The sequence below is a fragment of the Diceros bicornis genome, chromosome 36 (assembly GCF_020826845.1).
Source record: "Diceros bicornis minor isolate mBicDic1 chromosome 36, mDicBic1.mat.cur, whole genome shotgun sequence".
NCBI lineage: Eukaryota > Metazoa > Chordata > Mammalia > Perissodactyla > Rhinocerotidae > Diceros > Diceros bicornis.
This window is the reverse complement of record NC_080775.1, coordinates 12,716,805-12,733,318: the sequence shown is the minus strand read 5'-3', so window position 1 is coordinate 12,733,318 and position 16,514 is coordinate 12,716,805. Positions and strand designations below refer to the sequence as shown.

Genomic DNA, 16,514 nt, shown 5'->3' with positions numbered 1-16,514 from the left:
GGGAATCATTTTAAAGAATAATCAACCATGTAACTAAGTATAGAACATACCAAAATAATTATTTCAATTCAGAGCATTTCATTCTGAATAACAGTGGGACATCATCAGTGGTTATCTAGATTTTTCTAAAAGCAAAATTAAAAATATAGTGAAAGGCCATGAAATAGTAAAACGTGGAGAGGGAAAAATAAATCTTTCTTGACAAGGACAGAGCCAGGCTGCTTTATGTCAAATTTTGATTCTATTGTAATTTCAAACTAAAATTTGAAACCTACCATTCATCTGCTTTATAGCTACAAATACTATGTCCTACTTATCCAAAATATCTATCTACCAAAATGTTCAAGTCTTATTAATATCTATAAAGCAAAGTCTATTATTGATCAGTTGGTCTCCATGTGAATTAATATTGATAGCAAAGCAACATTTTAAGGTAAAAGGAAATCTCCCTGAACCTTAGTCCAAAAAAGGAAAGTTTGTAATATGTCATTAACTCAGCACCAATCAGTTATCAGTCATTTGCCTAAACCTACAACACGAGTTTAACAAACCATCATTCACTTTATATTACCCATGGTTTCTTACAATAAACTTTAGATCTTTGAAATTGATTGACCAATGCTGCAATGAATATGGGAGTGCAAACACCTCTTCTAGATCTTGATGTCATTTCCTTTGGATAAACATCCAGAAGTGGGATTACTGGATCAAATGGTAATTCTGTTTTTAATTTTTCGGGGAACCTCCATACTGTTTTCCACAGAGGCTGCACCAACTTACATTCCCACCAACAGCGCACAAGGGTTCCTTTTTCTCCACATCCTCACCAACACTTGTAACTTCTGTTTTTTTGACAATAGCCATTCTAACAGGTATGAAGTGGTATCTCATTGTGGTTTTGATTTGCATTTCCCTGATGATTAGTGGTGTTTAGCACCTTTTCATGTATCTGCTGGCCATCTGTATATACGTTTTTGAATGCAGAGGAAACGGGCCCTATCAGAAGCCCACTCTAGAACCTCAAGACTGCTCCTCCCTGACAGGACTTGAATGTACCCCTCATTATCTCCTCACACCCCATGGAGGCCTCAGCTCCAGTGGGCATTTGGGTTCTTCAGGAACAGAGAAAGGAGCCCACCTCGTGTTGGCGGTTAAGTGTCACATGGACAGTCTGTGGTTAATGGGCTTTACCTGCGGTGTTAAAGGGTCCCTGCAGGGTCTGCACGAGGGCTTGGATTTCAGGCACATTCTCCTGCAGGGCTTGTCCAGTGAAGAGGGGGTTGATTTTGGCAGCTTTATGACCATGCTCACAGTATACTGTCACCAACCTGGCAAGGCCATGATCAACTAATTCAGGGGAAAAATAGAACGATACAGTTTAGGAAATGCCCACAAACTGCAAAATCAGTTTTTCAAAGACGACTTGGTGGCCCTAGACATTTTTAATACATTGCTCCTACCCGCCGCATCTGTCTTTAGTTTTCAGGATTATAGACTACCAGAGAGCCAGCCCTGATAGCCTAGTGGTTCAAGTTTGGTGCTCTCACTGCTTTGGTGGCCTAGGTTCAGTTCCCAGTCGTGGAACCACACCGCCCATCTGTTAGCTGCCGTGCTGTGCTGGTGGCTCACATAGAAGAGCTAGAAGGACTTACAGCTGGAATATACAACTATGCACTGGGGCTTTGGGGACGAGAAAAAAAAAAAAGACTACCAGAATCCAGGAAAACACACTTATTTCCTTAAGTTGATCTCATGATAGCTAAAGTCACTGAAAACAACCAAAAAGGAAATAGAACTGAGTGCACATTTATAAAAATAACTATGCACGCTGATAGATATTAAAAGGGAACACCCCAAATTGAAAATAACTGTTAAAATGCTGAGATTATGGATAATTATAGTCCTCCTATTATTTGAGATATTTCTATATATCTTACATAAAAAATAGAGATAGGTAGAACTACAAAATCAATGTCACATTTCTGTCCTTATTTCTTAAAGACCCCAGGTACCTGGTTATTTCATAGACTCATGAAGTCTTAGGCTAGGGAAAGATCTTAGAAATGATCTTGTCACTCACATAATGCAAAAAAAAAATCCCCCTTATATAGCCCTAAATGAGTGATTCCCCAGTCTCCACCTAAAGGGTACTTATCTTTCAATAAATCCAATTCTATCTTAGATGATTTTATATTCAGCCAAAAGCTGCTTTTCTTCCCTTTTCCACATGAAAATTTGAAAAAAGTCCTTCATGCCTACAGTCAGTTAACCTTCAGTTCATCATCGTAGTCTTACACAAATTGAGTAAAAATCCCTGAAGATAAGCAGATCTACTATTGAGGGCACACATTTTCTAAACATTTTTAAAATTTGAGTTTTTATTTTTCAGAATCCAAAGAAAATTGTTAGCACACTTTGAAACATGTAATAACCACTTTATGAACACTTATTGCTATGCAATGATTTCAGAGCCACATATGTGCTTGGGTTTGTATTCAGAGTAATGCAAAGCGTACCTTTTGTCACAGGCTTAGACGAAAGAATGGAGATGTACTGAATATGTAACGGATGTGTTTGCACTAACACAGCAGCTAGGAGGATCCAGGCTATGTCTAACAAGCTGACAAACTAATCAAACAATCCCATAAATGAACCGATTCCAGGCTGGAGGTTAGTCATATAAATTGCTGTAGGGTTCTATTTTGAACCTTACTGAAGTTCTCAATTGCCATTCTACGAAACAGGAAAACTTCATGGTTGTGGCTAAAACCCAGAAAGACCAGGTCTACAGCATTGTCCCTGTTGGCCACTCCTTAAAAACACATTCCTCCCTGGGCTCTCGGGCATTGCAAGCTCCTGGTTTTCCTCCGAACTCACTGGCTACTCAACCTCAGTCACTCTTGGGGGCTCCTCCTCTTGGTGCATCTCTATAATAGTGGTGCTCTGTGGGTCTGCCCAGGGCCACCTTCTCAATCCATTTTCTCCCTGGGTGATCTGCTCCACTTTCCACGGCTTCTAGCATCAACTACAAAACTACGTCTTTAGTGGGATAAGTCCAACAGTAAATATACAGGGTTTTCATCACCATTCTCATAGCAGTCTGGTAGCCCTTTTTGAAAACATTCTCTTAGTGAAACCACGCCAGCTCTCGGAGAACACTGCTTCAATTTCTAACTGCTCACTAGCCAGGCTTTTATTGATACTCTGGAACACTGACATGGGAGTTGGCACAAAAGAACACTACTATCTCAAAGAACACACGGCAATTACTACTCGGGCAGAGCCACAGAGAGAGGATTCTTCCCCTCCCACCTCTGGGCACATCCTACATCCATCCTGGCAAAGTATTTTCTCTCACATTCTCATTTCATTGCTCTGATTTCTTCTACCAGACCCAATCCCATATCTCTTCCCTCTCTACCTCCCAGGTCTTTCCATTGTGACGTCTGGCATTCTGTCCCATGATTAACAAACCTCCCTACATTCTTAACCTCGTCCTCAAACATCCCTTATACTCCTGTCCTAACTGGAATCTGCTTTCCCCAGAGGACACCAGTAGACAGAGTAGACTCATTGCCCACACCCACACCCCTCAAATATTGCGGTGGAGGGGCTGCCTCCTCGTTCCTCGCTGACATTTCCCTATTGTTAATCTTCTAACTCCTTATAAACCCCAGTGCTCTGAGGGACATGCTGTAGCGTTGCTAGCTAATCTCCATTTGCCAACAGTCATTGCAAAATAATGTAGGAGAACGCTTCATGGAAAAGTGTCAGTGTATTTAGATAAAAAAAGACTATAAGACACTATATATAGCATTATAGTGCTTGCTTTTTGTTAAAATGTGTGTTTACATGTATAGTATATAACATATATTTCATTATATAGTATATATAGCATAATATTAGTATCTATATACTTCATATATTTGTATATGTATGTATGTATACATATATTTCATGAATATAAAGGAAATAGACCAAAAACTTAGTGATTATCATATGTCATATTCCTGATTTTTTTTGTGCTTATTATGTTTTCTAAGTTTTCCACAGTGAATATGTACAGGAGAGCTCTTTAAATTGTATCCATTTCACTGACTTGCTGTCTACTGCACTCTGAAAGCTTTTGATTCGTGAGTTCTCTCCAGTGCACCCGGCACGTCTGCTCTCACCAGTTGACCATATGCTTGTAAGAATCAGTTATATTTGTTCCTAAGGCTGTTGCTGTGGGGAAAAGTAAAATATTAGGGGAGAAATCACAAAAATCTAGAGAGATTTTGCATTCAAATTGCTTTCATAAGTGCTCTTAATTTTTAAAGATTTGCACATACAAAAACAAAAATAAATATATTTAAGTTAAAATGCTTGAAGCATCTCTCATTTCTTTATGAAACTCCTTGCTTGAATGACTTTTTAAAAAATTAACTGATCAAGTTCCAGTTTGAAATGCATTGGATAAAAGTGCTTCAGTTATATTACTTTTGTAGCAAATAATGAAATTAAAAGATTTAAAAGAATGAGGGCATAGCAATAGAACACACACATATATATATATATTTGTGTGTGTGTGTGAGGAAGACCAGCCCTGAGCTAACATCCGATGCCAATCCTCCTCTTTTTGCTGAGGAAGATTGGCCCTGGGCTAACATCTGTGCCCATCTTCCTCTACTTTATATGGGACACTGCCACAGCATGGTCTGACAAGCGGTGCGTCAGTCTGTGCCCAGGATCCAAACCTGCGAACCCCGGGCCAGTGAAGTGGAGCACGCGACCTTAACCACTACGCCACCGGACCGGCCCCAAAACACATATATTCTTCATAAATAACTTGCCATTACTGTATAAACCAAAAGATTTCTGTAAGAGAAAAATGAATACCTTTATGTTAGGCACAATACTGTCCAAACAACTTAGTACTCATGATATCTACAAAAGTTCAGAGGAATTTAATTTGGTGTTCAAATCCCTAAGAAGCCAGAGAGAATAGGAAAAACAACAACAGCACATATACAAACTCTTCTTCAAAACAAAATGGAAAATACAAAACAAAATTACAAAATAGAAGGCATGCGTCTGGTTCAGGAGACCAGCACGTAGTAGATGAACAAGAAAATATCTGTCATTACGTGAATGAATGAAGTCCTGAGATTCGGCATGTTGTAATAGTCACAGAATCCTCATTAAAGCTTTCCAGTGCCCTCAGATGTGGAAATACAAGACCCACAATAGATCCTTCCCACTCACTTTGAGTCCCTCTTTTCTGAGAACTGCACCCTCCCATTCCAGGGGGTGGATTCCAGTGGCCATGTCTATTTCGCTCCATTCAGCCTCCCTACAAATTCATGGATTCCAAAGACATCTGAGTCAAGGTGAGTCAGATTCAATCTTTCCAGAATTTGAGGCTTGGAACTGAGAGGTATGTTATGAGAAAAGAGTAAACCTGAGACTGTTATCCTTAGAGAAGCCTGCTTGCAAGGTTGGCCCTTGGCTGGCATCTGGGAACTTGGATTTCAGGAATGTTCTAACCTGTCCTTAACTGGTAAGAGTGGCCCCCTATGCCTCAACTGTGCAAACAGTGTGGTTTATGCTGAACACCCGCTTCCCTTCTGGGAGTCTGGAACTTTGGTATGTGCAAAGGGTGCCTACATGAACACCTCCCAATAAAAACCTTGGGTGCCAAGTCTCTAATGGGCTTCCCTGGGCAGAATCATTGCACACGTTTCTGCGTTTTCGTTGCTTGCAGAAGAGTGCATTCTGTGTCACCCCATGGGAGAGAGAGGACAAGCAAGCCTGCACGACAGTTCCTCCAGACTCTTCCTCTGCGTTTTTCCATTATGAGCCAGCTGTATAAACTTATTACATCACTGTAATAAATCTTATCCATGAGTACAACTATATGCTGAGTGCCATGAGTCCTTCTGGAGAATATCAAATGAAGGGGTGGCACTGGGGACCTTCAACACACATATGGGTGACACAGGAGCTGAGTCATATTAATAGCTGTGCTCTGTGGGTCCACACACACTCCTGCCAATATTCCCAGAGTTAGTCCTGGTTTACTCCCTACCTGTGTCTCAGTTGCTTGACACATCCTTCACTTCTAGAAGACACCCTTATATCTTTCAAATAAAATCCCCTCTTTAGGATAGCTGGAGTTGGTTTCTGTTGCTTGTGACCAAAAGAATCTTAGAGTTAAATAAGAGTTTAACAAGAGTTAAAAAAAAATTACAATAGGGATATCTACATCAATTACTTTATTCTCTGCTGTAAGCAAAGATGGTGGGAGCACTGAATAGTGTTTTGTTTTCGGGAAGAAAAGTGTTCATATTAATCAGCAAGAAGTACACTGACAGATGAACTAAACTTAGTACTTAAACTAAAAGTCAGTACAGTTCTGTTTCATCATATGGTCATAAATAGCCTCCTCCCAAAATTTCTAGACCATATCCACAGTTCTGTTTCCATTCAAGGCAGCATATGCTTAAGGCAAGTGGGAGCACTGGATATCTAAAAAAACACTGAAAACTCCAAGAAAAGGAATTTCATAATTGGAATCCCTTAGAACTCTATTAAAATGAGATGGTTGCCTCCTGCTTCAATTCAGGAATTTCATAGATAACCACATTAAAAGCCAAATGACTTTGTACCAGAATACTATATTCTGTACAATAAATTCAGATAGACCTAGGCCATGCAACTGAGTTCATTTTATATCATACCCTCCCTTCCCATCTCAAACATGATAGCTTTACAAAATAAATTTATTTTTCCAGATATTTCTTTCTTGCAAAAAACCGGACTTTGAAATAGAAACCTTGTTCTGGTCCTTTACATTTTTTTCTAATCCTTTCTTAAATCATTGCCAAGATAGATAAGTAAGGGTCACAGGTTGATAATGAATGATAGTGACTACTTACTGAGAACTAACTTTTGCTGTGCATTGTGCTGGATTTTTCAAACACATCATCTTAGCTAATTCTTGCAACAACTCTGAAATAGGCGCCCTTATCTGCAGAAGAGTAAACAGAGGCCCAAAGAGGTTAAGTGGCTTACAAAAGGTGACACAGGTAAAGAAGAAGCTGGAATTTGAATTCAAGCATATTTAACTTCAATATAATGTTTTATCCATTGTACTATAATGAAAATTGAAAAGAGAAGTCCAGAGCCTATAGCAAAAGGGATGAGAGAATTAGAAGTCATTGAGACATTAACAAGATCAGAAAAAGTACAAGAGCTAATGTCATTAGCCTTTTTTGGCCTACATTTGTGCTCCAGAATCATCTAGATTTTTAAAAATCTCTAATGCAATCAGATTTTCCTCAACCATTTTCCCCACGACTCCAGTAAAGGTTCCTGTTATTTCTAATACACAACATACCTACAACCTTACTTCAGCTACTAAGGGTCATTGCCAAGGTCAGTAACCACCAAACACTTTTTGGAATCCTATGGCTTCCATCCCCTGATGGTCTCTAAATTCTGCCATTTTTTATAACCCAAATCCTCCATAGTGAAATTTATATCCACGAATCACACTCCTAAACCCACCTCCACTTTAAATTGGGACTGTTGATAAATAAATTCAAGTTGACTTGGAAATTGAGGTTTACAGAGGTTAAAGTACAAGCTATTACTAATAGCCAGTTACAAAGAACACTCATCACAGGTCAAATTTTAACTAGTGAAACCACTGCAATCCCAAAAGTTACTAAAAGCAAATTCAGTATCTTTTTAAAGCCTAAGACAATGGAAGTCTTAGTGAATGATGTAGTCATCCCATGTAGGCATTGATTCTTAACCAAGATAAACACATGAAGAACGAAGGCTGATGAAGGGCAAAGAGGAGAAAGGAGGTACCGCACCTCTGACCGTACCTCCTCCCACTTCGCTGTCACCTTTGATGTGGGAGGAGCCATGTGTCCATTTTCAGTAGAGTTTGTCCTTCGATTTACTTTGCCAATACCACCGAGTTACGTACATGATCCGTCGCACTAATTCAGTCATTCCCTTCCACCAAGATGGTACCTTTTAGGACAACTGGCAGGCGCCATGAAAAAGACTAGAGCCAATCAAACCAGTCCTTTGTCTCATCAGCCTCCTGTTCTAATTAATGGCACTGACCATAAGCACACACACAGAATTTAAGGAGAAACACAGCAAGTCTTAATTGTCTTCATTAGCAAAAACAAAGTTATTCCTTTTTCTAAAACATAGTAATATAGTGTATTACCCAATATATAAAGTGCTTCCTTTCTTGATATTCGGTGTTATGGTTGTATATGCGAAATTCAGATGCACTAAATGTCACAAATAAATGGAATATACAGAACCCTATTTCCATTTCTTAGTAGGAATAAATCATTTAATAATTATTCAAGTGTAGAGCTGAGAGGAATATAAGACGAGGTCTTTACCAGGCAGGATCTTACAATGCAAGTGAGAAGATGATCCCTACACAAAACCGCATGCAATCAGAAAAGCTCAATAGAGTCCACGGGGCCCATACTGAGAGTTGAGCGAATTCAGATTAGGATAGCCTGGAGTTGTCTGGAAAGACATCTTGGAGGAGATGGGAATGGAGCTGGGCCATGGAGAATGGCTAAGAAGTGGAAAGGTGCAGAATGAGGGAGAAAAACTTTGGATATAGGCTGGATAGTGGGGGAATTTATGTTAGAGAGAGGTAAGAAAGACGGCAGAATGGGTCAAGAAACATGAACGGCATTGATTATCAAGCTAAAGAATTCAGATGTGGGGGCTGGCCCGGTGGCGTAGTGGTTAAGTTCGCACACTCTGCTTTGGTGGCCCGAGGTACGTGAGTTCAGATTCTAGGTGCGGACCTACACACCGCTCATCAAGCTATGCTGTGGTGGCATCCCACATACAAAATAGAGGAAGACTGGCACAGACGTTAGCTCAGGGACAATCTTCCTCACACACACACAAAAAAAGAATTTGTATTTTATTCTGAGAGGCAAAGTAGAGACTTTGGAGACCCAAGTAAGAAAATGACTCAATGAAACCGATGTTTTAGAAAGACTGGACTAAGCTAGAAGGGAACAAGGCTGTAAATTGTAATACCCATGAGGCTAGCAGTTTTACCTTTTTGAAGTCATGGATCTCTTTGAGAATTTAATGAAAACTACAGGCCCTTTGCCTAGAAACAGACACACACACAGATGTGCAAAGTATACAGACCTTCTGAAACCTGTTCATAGGGATCCATGGACCAAGAATAAGAACCCTTGAATTAAACTATGTTTTGCAGCAGACCGGAATTAAAAGCCTAGACTAGGATCCTAATTAGTGAAAATATAAAGAAAACAAAGCACTGAGAAATATAGTGCTCAAAATATGATATGAAGCATGAGGTGGAAAAGTTGAAGGTGGATTGCTTGCGCTAGATTTTTACAATACATCTGTAGCACAGACCCTATAACTCCCAACATCCATTCCCCCCTTCTCTTTCATAGTAACAGGTAGTTGAGTATATGGCCACCTAGAATAGAGATATACATTCGCAGCCTTCCATGCAGCCATTGAGGCTGTGTGACTAAGTTCTGACCAATCAGAAGGTAGTAGAAGTGATGTATGCAACTTCTTGGTCTGGCCCTTAAAGGGAGGGGTGTTCTCTTTCCTTCCTGCTTTCCTCCTTCCTGCCGGTCAGTATGTGGATATAGTGGTGAGCCATCCTGGACCAGAGTTGAGAGCAATGCACACCGGATGGGAAGAAACAACATAGAAGGAGCTTGACCCCCTATGACTTTAGAGCAAAGCAGTCATACCAGCTCAGACTTTTACTTATCTTACTTAAGTCACTGTTATTCCAGGTCTCTGGCACAGCCCCCAGACTCATTCTATCTGAAACAGAATTTGGTACCCGAGGTGGGTTGCTGCCATAATAGAACCTAACATGCATATGACACTGGCTTAGCAGTCAGGTGGTGGGTGCCGAGGACCTAGATATTTCAGACCAGAAAGTTGATGAGCGCTATTATGCTATCTGACAAAACATTTGGTAAAACTGTCACCTGTGAAATCCTGAAAGGCAGACTACATGCCCACAGAGCCTGTGCTCAGTAGCGTGTGTTTATTGTTTTTTGTCATTTTCCAGAAAGCCCTGGAGAAAGATGAGGTCAAGTTGGAGCTAGCAAATTAGCAAGCAGAGATGGAGAGAAATACAGCTCTGCTAATAAGAGGTAATCTCTGTCTGTGGCTTCAGTAGCCAGAAGGTGGACCCTGACAAGGTTGGAAAAGTAGAAGCAATGATAAAAGGTGGTTCTGAAGAGGCTGTCTTAGCAGGAGATAAGAGAACAGATGAAACCCTTCTTCAAGTACCTTCTAGTAAGCATTCTGTTAGACCAGGGGAGCCAGCTGAGCCTTCAAGATCAGTTAAGGGGTGTTGTCTTCCCACTCCAGCATGTTATTTCAGATGGTCTCAAGGTAAGCACCATTAAATTTAGGGAGCTGTATAGACACAGCACAGAACCTGTAAACAAAAGACCAGCGTTTTCAGGCTTAAAAACTAGGTCTAGATGAGATCTTGCTCATGGAATGACCAGAAGCAAAAAGATTACAGACCTATGAATTTTATTAAAAAATTGGTCTGCCAAAGAAATCCCAACTCTGGCCAAAAAAACCCCTGTCATTGATGAACCCCTAAAGTAACTCTTGGGCTCCTAACTTGATCAAAATAAAGTAGGCTGTGGAAGGTGTGCAGCCCCCAAGGGGGCCTACTCCCCAATGCCCATGTCAGAGATGGCCACAGAAGATAATGGATAAGGAAGACTCTATATGGCAAAGCCAGGGGAACAACAGAGGGCAGAGTTGAGGGGCCAAATAAAACTGTGAACTTACTACAAAGACACATCAAGGAGCTTTATCATTCCTCCTCAACAGGATGTGATAATCGGCTGAAAGGAATGACTGCTGTAGAGTCCTCATCATTTCCTTTTATGGATGGGAGTTTTCTTTGTATATTGAATACGTGTATATATGGGGTGGATGGCAGTTCATAAAATTCCAGACCATGAGGAGCCACAGCCAGACCTGATGGAGAGGGCTGCACGTTCTCCAGAGATAACGGACTTTGAGCTGGATTCAGGAATTGCACGGAGAAGAGAGGAGGTGAATACATTCTACGTGTGGGAAGAAAAGCTTATGATATTTGAGTGGCCAAAGGGGTTGAGTGTGGCTGTTACTAGTTATTTTCCAACATCTATTTTCCTCTTCTCGAAATAATTCTTAGCTGGCACACGGCCACCCTGAATAAAGACTATGTTTTCTAGTCTCCTTTGCAGGTATATACGGACCAAGTTCTAGCCAATGAGATTCTACTGGAAGTGATATATGCAACTCTCCTTCCTCCTTTCTCACACACGCCCAGTAGGAGATAATGAACCACAAAAAGAGTTACTACAAAACAATGTGATAAGTTCTGAAACAGAAAGAAGAGAAACCTGTCACAGATCTACATGCAATGGTAATTCTGAAGAAAGTAACAAAATGGCCCACTTGCCTTCAAGTTTTATTCAGAGTATTTAAAAAAATAAGGAAAATGAAAATAAAGTTATTGCCCTTAGCGACAAAATTTCTTAAGCCAGATCGCGCAACTTTGCAACAAACAATTGTTTCCCAGTATTGATTTTACTCTTCCCTCCCAATACCACACAAGATGGTACCCTCCGCCTGCAGTTCTAATGCAATACTGAACTTTCAAATTTCACCAAGCACCTTACAAAACAGCAAGTTGATTACTAGCCGGAGGGGGAAAGGGGACAACTTGGTGATGAGGGAACAGGGAGGAGGGGATTATATATATAAAATCAACTCCAGAGATTTTTTTTTTTTCGTGACGAAGATCAGCCCTGAGCTAACATCCATACCAATCCTCCTCTTTTTGCCGAGGAAGACCGGCCCTGGGCTGACATCCGTGCCCATCTTCCTCTACTTTATATGGGACGCCACCAGCATGGCTTGACAAGCAGTGCCTCAGTGCGTGCCCGGGGATCCGAACCTGCGAACCCTTGGCCCCAAAAACAGAGCGCACACACTTAACCGCTGCATCACCAGCCTGGCCCCTCCAGAGATATTTTTTAAATCACCCTAGCCCAAAGCTCCAAGATGGTTAGGATACAGTCTTCCAGTTAAGAACCACTGGCCCAGGTTTTTCCAAGGCAAAGCTTAATTCTCAGCTGCCAGACTGTTAACAGGAATCAAATAGAAACCCGATTGTAAGGGAAAACCTCAAATGAGATCACAATAATTGTGCATCGAGCTCATGCTGATATGATCTTAAATGAAGATGGGTTGTCAAATGTCCTGCACACACATCCCTTATGACTGTAACAGTGTTTGGCCGCAGGTGGCCATGCACCTGCTGCTAGAGAATCACTTGGGATGCCTGATAAGAATACAGATTCCTGGGGCCGGCCCAGTGGCGTAGTGGTTAAGTTCACGCGCTCCACTTCGGCAGCCTAGGGCTCGCTGGTTCGGATCCTGGGCACGGACCTACACACTGCTCATCAAGCCATCTTGTGGTGGCATCCCACATGCAAAATAGAGGAGGACTGGCATGGATGTTAGCTCGGGGTGGATTTTCCTCAAGCAAAAAAAGAGAGGAAGATTGGCAACAGGTGTTAGCTCAGGGCCAACCTTCCTCACCAAAAAACAAAATGAAACAAAGAATACACATTCCTGAACCTCATCTCAGACCACTGAATTAGAACCCAGGGGAGAGGAAGGGAAGGAGGCCTAGAACTAGCATTTTTAACATCATTCAAAGTGATTTGAATGCACACTTAAGTTTGAGAACAACTGACATAAAATTCTTGACACTTGGGGTTGGCCCCGTGGCCAGTGGTTAAGTTTGGCGTGCTCCGCTTCTGCAGCCCAGGTTCAGTTCCCGGGAGTGGCCCTACACCACTCCTCTGTGGCCATGCTGTGGCAGCGACCCACATACAAAATAGAGGAAGACTGGCACAGAGGTTAGCTCAGGGCGAACCTTCCTCACCAAAAAAAAGGAAAAAAAAAATTCTTGACACTCAATTTGCAAAGTGAAATAAGATACCTATAGTCTTACCCTCAAGGGATTAACAATCTAGTTGGCCAAAATGCCTTCTCTAAAAAAATCCCATTGCATTCAAGAGAAAGAAATCAGGCTTATTCTAAACATTCCCTGAGGTCAAGAGCAAAATATTGAGGTTTCAGTGTGTAAGATTCAAATGTCAGGCGATTAGATGATGAAGGGGATCTCCATTGTTAACTAATAATGGATCAAAGATGCCAAATGGTAGGGCCGACCCAGTGGCTTAGTGGTTAAGTTCACGCATTCCTCTTTGGTGGCAGGGGTTTGCAGGTTTGGATCCTGGTGCGGAGGTTTGCAACACTCATCAAGCCATGCTGCGGCTCCCATATGTAAAGTGGAGGAGGAGTGGCACAGATGTTAGCTCACGGCCAATCTTCCTGACCAAAAACAAAAAAGATGCCAAATGATTTTCCTCTAATAATCAATCTGTATTCATCTTCTACTCTGAGGAGGAATAAGATACAATAACTTTGGAGCATAAACCAACTACTCAAAATCAGTCTCTTGCACATGAGTCGGCAAGCAAGAGAGGTTCCAAAAACTGATATTCATGTCTCCTAATCCATTAAAACCACTAGTAACATGGTTCTAAGTTCAGCAAAGAGTTTTAAACTCTGAAATTGAAGTAAGAGGCTAGTTAGGTCGAGAAGACTGACAATAAATACTGTGGTCCAAGACCACTAGCTAACTGCCCTCTTCACCCTAGCAGTACAGTCATGATCCCCACACATCCCGCTCGCACGAGCCCTGGAGATGGCCCTGGAAATGTATCCTTGTCAAACTCCAGGAGCTGGGTGATCTCAAAACTTCTCTTTTCCCGCAGCTCCCCCTCCGCAAAGAGCTAAGTTCCCACATGTTTACAACCGAGGAATAGAAAAGACAAGACCTCACAAAACCAGCAGAACTTGAAAGATAGAAAATCACTCAAGCGTGGAACCAACGTTGAGACCCTGACCTCAAGGTTCCCCACCTACCGAGGCTGGACAAAGGGCGACCCCGACACTGACAACACCCACGCCTGCCTCGCCTTCCCCTCCTCCCCACCGGCCTGCACGCACACTGCAGGCCCCCTGAAGCCCGACCTCCCCCACCGCAGACCCGGCACGGCGGCCCCCGGCTTCCCCAGCCCCACGCCCACTGACCGGGCCCCATCCCAGACCTGGGGGGCGCGCTAGGCCGCCCCGGGGCTCCCGGCTCTCGGGCTTCCTCGGCCGGTAGCCGTAGACACCCCTCTCCGTCAGGTAGCCGCGCTGGAGGAGGAGCGGAGGGGCCCGGCCGAGGCTCCGTCTTGCTGCTGCCACCGTGGCCGAGGCCATGTCCCGCCCGGTCCCCCGGGCCGGAGGAAGGGAGCCAGCAGCCGCCGGGAGCGGGGAGGGTCGCTCGTGGGCCGCCAGGAACCCGGGAATCCGCCACGCGGGAGTCGGGAGGTGGGAGCCCCGCCCCCGGTAACGCCCCCGCGCCTGATTGGCCGGAGGCCCGCCCCTTGGAGCCAATCCAGGTCAGCGGCCCACGCGGGAGGCCACGCCCCGGGAGCCGGCTGGACTCGCGCGGTCCTAGAGGCTGGACGTAGCCCTGGAGTTGGGAAAGCAGGGAGCGCTGAGCGGCGCGTTACCGGCTTTCAAAACTTTGTAGGTCTGTATATCCTGCACTCACCACCCCTCTGCGGGAAGCCGCAGAGCATGACCACACAGACACGATGTTGGCTGTCACACAACAAGGAAAAATGAGCGACAGTGTGCGCAGAACGTGCCTGGGACTGAGACCCAGGGACGCAAGAAGAGAAGGTCATATGAAGGAAGCAGAAAATCAGTATCTTTCTGTTTTTTTCCTTAGGAAACATTGAGGGAGAAAGTAGAACTTAGGGGAGGAGGAGCCTGTAAGATTTAGTAACACTACAGAGGGGAGAGCTAAAGGATTGGAAGTTGTCAGTGAATGGTGTGTCGGCATTCGAGATTTTAGAAATGGGATATTTGCCTGTCAGTCCTGCCCCAGGGCATGGTCATTGGAGGGGATTGCTGAAGTGGGGTGGAGGTTAAAATTGTCAGAGCTAAAGTTAAGGTCCAATGCGGTTAGGGTGCAGGACAGGGTCTTATACACGGACAATGAAATGGCCTAGGAAAGGTGGGCCTTTCATACAATTTTGTCATTATCAATTTCTGCCTGTCTTCCTCACTAGATTGTGAGCTCCTTGAGGCCAGGAATAGTGCTTTGTTCCCCAACAGTGATTGATACATAGTAATATATTAAAAATTAAATGGATGACACCATCAAGAGAATGAGAAGACAAGCCACAGACTGGGAGAAAATATTTGCGAAAGATACATCTGATCATAATGATAGATACATGTCATTATGCATATGTCCAAAGCCGTAGAATGTACACCACCACAGTGAATCCTAATGTAAACTGTGGACTTTGGGTGATAATGATGTGTCAAGTAGGTTCATCGATTGTAACAAATGTCTCACTCTGGTGGGGGATGCTGATAATGGGAGAGGCTATGCATATGTGAGAGGAGGAAGTATAAGGGAAATCTCTGTACCTGCCTCTCAATTTGCTGTGAAGTTAAAACTGCTCTAAAAAAGTCTCTTAAAAAAAATTTAGACAGGTGCATGGATGAATGAATAAATGAAAACAAACTATGTTGTTAATGCAACAATCTGTGGAAGTCAAAGAGTGTTTTTTAAAAAAAGGGTTTATGAAGAAGTGGTCCAGAGGCAAAGTCTGAATAAAGTGACCAGCAAATTTGAGGAAGAGAGCACAGAGGATGATGGAGGGAAATAGAACCAGATGGCATAAGTTCTGAAGCGATAAAGTTTCATGTGAAGGAAAAAGAGTAGTATTTGAAGTGGCGTCCATCCAATCCCCTATGCACAGATAATGAGGTGGGAATCAGGTTTTAGGCAAGTCAAGGAAGTGAAAGGCACATTCTACAAAGATGTCAACGCTTTAGGTAGTAGGATGAAAGCAAAACCATTTTCCCCTACAGACTTATCACACTTTAGCATTTAAAGTGCTTCTAGAAAGTAGGTGGGTAATTGTACCTTTTCCTAGAGAGAAAGAGGTTATATGGCTTACCTAGTTCATTAGGATAACACAAAACATGATGAGAATTAGGAACTTCTGAGTGCTAGCGTTGCTTTTCCACAAATGAAGTTCAAGGAGGTCTCAGAACTATGTCATAAAAGGATTAAGTGTATAGACTTGAATATCTCCAAGTCATAAGACCCATCAGTTGCCAGTGACACATACTACACTGTAGGTTCATTTTGCGCTCCATTTCATTTGCTTGTTTCGTTCAAGCAAGAGATGGATTTTTGGGTTTTGGCTCCAGAAAAGAATGTAAAGATTTCAAAATCTGTCAAAACGATCTTTCTCAGTTAATGACCATATTCAAAGTCAGTGTCTTGGATTAGTGCTGTTATGGTG

At 42.6% G+C, this 16,514-nt stretch overlaps 2 protein-coding genes across 2 annotated transcripts in view; both read right to left on the bottom strand.

Annotated features, from left to right (window-relative positions):
- Positions 1-14,494, bottom strand: part of DHTKD1 (dehydrogenase E1 and transketolase domain containing 1) — a 47,264-nt gene extending 32,770 nt beyond the window's left edge. Inside the window, exons 1-2 of the mRNA XM_058532418.1 lie at positions 14,244-14,494; positions 1,192-1,347 (exon numbers count right to left, since the gene is read on the bottom strand). Coding sequence (XP_058388401.1) covers positions 1,192-1,347; positions 14,244-14,400 — 313 coding nt within the window. The 5' untranslated portion in view covers positions 14,401-14,494. The remainder of the gene's footprint in view (positions 1-1,191; positions 1,348-14,243) is intronic.
- SEC61A2 (SEC61 translocon subunit alpha 2) overlaps positions 1-16,514 on the bottom strand; it is a 213,507-nt gene that overhangs the window by 64,684 nt on the left and 132,309 nt on the right. The window lies entirely within an intron of this gene.